The following is a 6073-nucleotide window of genomic DNA, read 5'->3' as shown; positions in this document are numbered from 1 at the left end:
CCGAGGAGGAGCAGCGCGCGGTGCTGTACGAGCACGTGGAGGCGGAGGAGCAGCTTCTGCGCCAGCGCCTGCATCAGCGGGAGGCGGAGGCGGAGGCGGAGCAGCAGCGCGAGAGGGACCGGCTCTACGAGGAGCTGACGGCGGGGACTCTGGCGCTGGAGGAGCGCATGCGTCGCCGTGAGGAGGCGGAGCGCTCTGCACGACAGTACGAGGACAAGAAGAAGGAGGAGCAGCTACACCTTCTGCGCGAGCTGGAGGAGAATCAGCAACGCCTGCTCCAACAGCAACAACAGCAGCGCCATCTTCAAGAACAACAACTACGGTGTCTCCAGGAGGAAAGAGAGCAGCAACAGAGGCGGCAGCAGCAGCAGCAGCAGCAGCAGCAACGTGCCTTGGAGGAGCAACGTATGCAACAAATACTTCTGAACCAGATACAGCAGCCACAACCACCGTCCCCCGCCGCACCCTACTATCAAGATCCCACTATGATACCCACACCATCATTTCCTGCAGCTTTTTGGCAAGGTTCTGGCTCCCCACCCTACTGCCAACAAACGTTTTCTGGCCTCCCTTTCCAACAACAACAACAACAACAGCGACAACCATANCAACAACAACAACATGTGCTGCAACAGCAATTGCAACAGATACGGTTTCCTGGTCACGTACCGTATTTTCCGCCCCAGTAAGTGTCTCTTTAGGCTGCGGAACAAAAAAAAAGGGTATCAGGGGACAGACAGTGTGTTCCAGGGTGTGTTATTTTGTGGATTGCTCCTTTTTTTGTTGTTGTTTTACGCCGCAAAGATGCTCTTTTCTCTTTATGACTATGACGGGAAAGACTCCACAGAAACGCGTCGCAAGTGGCGGGCGAACGAACAAACAAACGGCATTGACAGGGTAGCGTCAACAGATCGTTGTTTCTGTATCTTGGAACTTGCAACCCGCAGGCGATATAGCCTGCACACACTTCACAAGGCAGCACGAGGGGGTTCTACTTCTTGATCGTGATGCGGCGACTACGCCGAGCGAAGGTGTGCCATGTGCCCAAGTTCGCTGTGATCATTGTGGCGGTATGGGCCGTGCTCGCGCTGGCGATGACGTACCGCGGCTGGGTCAATAACACGTCAGGCGCTGCGGTGCCGCTGCCAGACGTGTTTTCCGCTGTCGGTGCGGCGCGCGTGCGTCTGCTGCAACGACCGGACGTGATGGTCGACCTCCGCGCTGCGCGGGAGTATGACACATCGCTGTGCCCCGTCGAGCCAGCGGGACGCGAGCAGCCGCAGCTGCTGGAGTTCCTTCGCTTCTTCACGCGCGTATTCCGCGAGACGTACAACAACTTGCCGTGGTGGATGGATGAGGGGAGCCTCATCGGCATCGGACGTGCCGGCGCCGTCTCGAACGCCGACGACGACTTCGACTTCTTTGTGCTGCTGCCGAACACGACGTCGCCGTGCAGGCCGGGGTCCCTCGAGTGCACGCCGGCGGAGTTCAACGCCCTCATTCATCGCTTCCTCCTCCCGCTGTGGAAGGCTGGCGCGTGCATCCACTGGTTTCACCCCGACCCCAGCAAGTACGACGCAAAGATGCGGCTGATGTATTCGCTGCAGCTCCACCGGCGCGACGACTTGAAGAATCCGCTGGATTGTTTTGACAGGAAAGCACCGTTGGCACACATGCACCTTGGCATGCTCAACGCGGACGGCGAGCTGGAGACGAATAAGTGGGTGGGGCCTCGCAGCCACCCAAGGGACAAGCTGCCGCTAAATGTGATTCTTCCTGTGCAACGCTGCCGCATGGGGACCAGTGACGCTCCGTGTCCAAACGACATTGTCAGTTACCTGAAAATGCGCAACGAAGAAGAGTACGTGCGCCGCTCTAGTGAAGGCCGCTGCCTGTTGGTGAAGAAAAGGTGGAGTATTGAGCGTAAGCAGAACCAAGTGAAGAGTGTTCGACTGCTTCATGACTGTGGGTACAACAGTATGATTCAGCTGGTGAAGCCGTTGATAGACTCGGGTTATGCCACCTGTTGACGACAAAGCCTTTCCAATGTGCGTGATACTCATATACATGTGGTAGTGAAGGAGGGAAACGATGATGAAAGGTTGACACAGATCTACGCACATGGTACGCCACTCTTTTTATTGTTGTTTTGGTTCCTCATTTAGCTATTTTTCTTTCTTTCCTTCTTGGCATGCCAGCTCTCACGAAACTCAGTGAGTTTTTAGTAGGTTGTGAAGTTTGCCTCCGGCGCTTCACAAGAGACAAGTAAGTAAGAGGGTAAGTGTTTTCTTGCTGTTCCCGTCGTTTTTTTCTGCTACTGCTTCTGGTGCTGCTGCTGCTGCTGCCGCCCATGGCAACGAGCCCCCAACCACCTTGCATCCCGCTAAAGGATGATTCGGGCGGTAAGACATATCGTGATCCGTATGATGCGAGTGACGTTACTGCCCCGCTGCCGCCACCTCCACTACCGCCATCGCCTGGGCGTGGTAGTGTCAGTTTCCCCGCGTTGCCGCCGCTCGTGAACCGCCAGATGTCGACGGCCGGCGGAAGCCTCCGGGAGATGGAGGAGTCGCCCTTCTCGCGGCAGAGCAGCGCAAGTCGTGTGACGAGCATACGGCACATCACACCCTTCAAGGAGGAGGTCAGTGCGCGCGGCACGGGGCCGCAGATAACAATCAGGACGGGACCCTCCACCGCGCGCAGCAGCAGCCCGACCGTCACGTCGCCGGGCTCGGGTCGGTTGCCGGTTGGCGTTGCGTACAGCAGTCCTGTTTCTGCGGACGAGTTGTTGGGTTACTGGCACCCACGCTCGCTGCGGTTTCAGCGCGGCAAAGTCGTTGGCTCGGGCGGCTTCGGCACGGTATATCAAGCCATCCTTTCCGACGGATCGCTCGCCGCGGTGAAGGAGATGAAGCTTGAGACCGGCGCCAAGGCAATTGACCGGGAGGTGCGGGCACTGAGTAGTCTCCCACCATACCAGCATTGTGTACGCTACTTAGGTTCACGGCACAGCAGTAATCACTACTACATTATCATGGAGTATATCAGTGGTGGGAGCATTCAGTCCCTCCGCGCATCCGTTGGGCGATTTAATGAGGCTGTGATGCAGCGGTATGCCAAGATGGTGCTGATGGGGCTGCAGCACCTCCACAAACACGGCATTATTCACCGTGACATTAAGGGAGCCAACGTTCTTCTGGACGAAAGAGGATCTGTCAAGATTGTCGATTTTGGGTGCTGCAAGATCCTGAGCCAGCCGAACAGCACACTGGGCTGCGGCGGAACACCGCTGTGGATGGCGCCGGAGGTGTGCCGTGGGGAGCCCGCCACCGCCAAGTCGGACGTGTGGGGAGTCGGCTGCCTCTGCTTAGAGATGACGAACGACACTGGCGTGCCGTGGGGATTCCCTGCCAGCATGAACGTGCAGGGCATCGCGTACGCCATTGCGAGCGCCAAACACGCCCCCCCAATACCAAAGAAATTGTCGCCGCTCGCGCAGAATTTTATCCGCTGCTGTCTGCAGATCGATGTGGATGACCGCCTCTCAGTAGATGAGTTGCTCGAGCATCAGTTCTTCCTGCAGGACTTTACGGGGATCGACTCCGCGGACGACGATGTGATCGTATCTCGGGAGGAGAGTATCGATCTTTACTCATCGCATTCCAAGATTCGCCTGGGGCGCGCAAACAATCTTGACAAGAGTGATAACAACAATAACAACGTGAAGGTCATCGTCTCGGGCACGACATCGGCAAGCTCTTCAAGGGTTAACAACAACAGGAGATTGCAGCTCATCCAGCATGATGGCTTTCGACTTGAGGCTGCCAGCGAGGATGATGATGATGATGATGATGATGACGAAGACGACGACGATATCAAGGACGAGGGCATCACGAACGGTGCCGCGAGCCATGGAACCCTTCAGTGGATGCAGAGCATTGACGAATTCCACGAGGATGAGGTCATCATTGGCGACCACGGTCTGAGCACAGCTGACGTCGCAATGCACTCTTCAAACGTAGACAGTAGTCGGCCGGTGCGGTACCAACTCACCCCACCGCTGCAAGTACATCTGCAACGGCAAAAAGCACAGGAAGAACAACCGCAACAAGAAAAAAGCAAACCACAACAGAAATTCGTACGCCATTTAGACTCAGTCGTCACGACGCCTCTAGCAACGGCCGCGCTTGCCCAACCCTCACCGGTGTCGACACGGGGATCCATCGACAACCACAGCCACTTGGCACTAGGAACTCCGCCTCCGCGTCCACCCGTACCAGCAGTGGACCCCATCGTGTGGGAGAGCCGCGGTGCGGACAGCGTATGCGGCGTGGATCAGGTGAACAAGACAGACGAGTTGCGCAGAGGCCAAGCCCCCCCCGCACGTCGCATGCGTCAGAGCAAAGCAGAAGGGGGCAATGTGCTGAAATGGTTCTCCAAGTGAGTGGGAGAGGCCCCTCCCCCCACAGGCCCGGCAACACGTACGCCCAATCGTGTGATATCTACTCTTTGTTTCTTGCTGCCGTATCACGGTGTGTGTTGCTCTCCCAAGGTGTGAGGTGGCTAATGCATCGCGATAAAAACAAGAAAAAAAGAGGCTACACCCTGCGCTTACGGCGGTGTGCTACCCCAATCCTCGTATCTTATCTTCTTGTTTCCCGTTTTCACAATATCCTACTTTGCTTCTCTTTCCCCGTTATGTTTATTTTACTTTCTATCCCTGTGTGCGTGCGTGTCTATGTGCACTTGACGCAAAACAAACGAATAGGCTTCATTGTGAAATACAGCCATGCCATCCGTCACCCAGGCCAAGCAGGACTACGAGGAGCGCCTCAACTCCTGCCTCACCAAGTACAGCCGTGTGCTCTTCTGCCTCATGGACAACGTCCGGTCGCAGCAGGTGCACGACGTCCGCCGCGACCTCCGCGGCAAGGGCGAGCTTGTGATGGGCAAGAAGACGCTTCAGAAGAAGATTGTTGAGCGACGTGCGGAAGGCAAGAAGGCGACGCCGATTGACAAGCTCTTCCACGAGAAGTGCACCGAGCTGAGCCTGCTCTGCGGCAACACCTCCCTGATCTTCACGAACGAGGAGATCCCGGTGATCACAAGCGTGCTGGACAAGCACCGTGTGCAGGCCCCTGCGCGCGTGGGCGCCATTGCCCCGTGCGACGTCATCGTCCCTGCCGGTAACACTGGTATGGAGCCCAAGGCGACGTCCTTCTTCCAGGCGCTCAACATCGCGACGAAGATTGCCAAGGGTACTGTTGAGATCGTGAGTGACAAGAAGGTCCTGAGCACTGGCGACAAGGTCGACAACTCGACGGCCACGCTGCTGCAGAAGCTGGACATCTCCCCGTTCTACTACCAGGTGGAGGTGCAGTCCGTGTGGGACCGTGGTGTGCTGTTCCTCCGCGAGGACCTCTCCATCACCGACGACATCGTGGAGAAGTACATGCTCGAGGGCATCAGCAACGTTGCCGCGATGTCTCTCGGCGCGGGTATCCCGACGGCCGCCACGCTGCCGCACATGATTATGGATGCATTCAAGACGCTCCTCGGCGCCTCTATTGCCACCAACTACGAGTTCGAAGAGTACGACGGCAAGAACCTGCGCCAGGCTGCGCTGGACGGCAACCTTGGTGGTGGCGCCGCTGCTGCTGCTGACACTGGTGCTGCCGCCGCCGCCCCCGCTGCTGCTGCTGCCGCCGCTGAGCCGGAGGAGGAGGAGGACGACGATGACTTCGGCATGGGTGCGCTCTTCTAAATTAGACAATTGAAGCCGGCGCTGTTGTTTCTTATTTTTATTTACTGCGACTCCCTTTTTGTCCTGCATCTCAACTCTTGAGTTTGCCGATGCGTGGAGTTGATGTAATGTCTGGGTGTTCTCTTTCTATTATTTCTCTTCGTTCTTCATTTGTTTTCTTCTCTGCGTGCCCAATAATCTTACTTACACACACCCTGTCAGAAACCGGGCATCAAGAGCTACTTACCATGCCATCCGTCACCCAGGCCAAGCAGGACTACGAGGAGCGCCTCAACTCCTGCCTCACCAAGTACAGCCGTGTGCTCTTCT

The 6073-nt window shown here is 56.9% G+C and overlaps 4 protein-coding genes across 4 annotated transcripts; all 4 read left to right on the top strand.

Annotated features, from left to right (window-relative positions):
* Nucleotides 1-167: 167 nt before the first annotated feature.
* Nucleotides 168-689, top strand: DQ04_09951030 (hypothetical protein; the record flags this gene model as incomplete). Its single annotated transcript, XM_009316107.1, has 1 exon — nucleotides 168-689. One exon carries the CDS (start codon nucleotides 168-170, stop codon nucleotides 687-689), a length of 522 nt encoding a protein of 173 aa, XP_009314382.1.
* A 318-nt stretch (nucleotides 690-1007) lies between these two features.
* DQ04_09951020 (hypothetical protein) lies at nucleotides 1008-2030 on the top strand (the record flags this gene model as incomplete). Its single annotated transcript, XM_009316106.1, has 1 exon — nucleotides 1008-2030. One exon carries the CDS (start codon nucleotides 1008-1010, stop codon nucleotides 2028-2030), a length of 1023 nt encoding a protein of 340 aa, XP_009314381.1.
* Nucleotides 2031-2350: 320 nt separating this feature from the next.
* Nucleotides 2351-4444, top strand: DQ04_09951010 (putative protein kinase; the record flags this gene model as incomplete). Its single annotated transcript, XM_009316105.1, has 1 exon — nucleotides 2351-4444. One exon carries the CDS (start codon nucleotides 2351-2353, stop codon nucleotides 4442-4444), a length of 2094 nt encoding a protein of 697 aa, XP_009314380.1.
* A 345-nt stretch (nucleotides 4445-4789) lies between these two features.
* DQ04_09951000 (60S acidic ribosomal subunit protein) lies at nucleotides 4790-5764 on the top strand (the record flags this gene model as incomplete). The annotated part of the gene is made up of 1 exon (XM_009316104.1): nucleotides 4790-5764. One exon carries the CDS (start codon nucleotides 4790-4792, stop codon nucleotides 5762-5764), a length of 975 nt encoding a protein of 324 aa, XP_009314379.1.
* Nucleotides 5765-6073: the final 309 nt, after the last annotated feature.

The sequence above is a fragment of the Trypanosoma grayi genome (genome assembly GCF_000691245.1).
Source record: "Trypanosoma grayi strain ANR4 Tgr_995_V1, whole genome shotgun sequence".
Lineage (NCBI taxonomy): Eukaryota > Euglenozoa > Kinetoplastea > Trypanosomatida > Trypanosomatidae > Trypanosoma > Trypanosoma grayi.
This window is presented reverse-complemented; position numbering and strand designations above follow the sequence as displayed.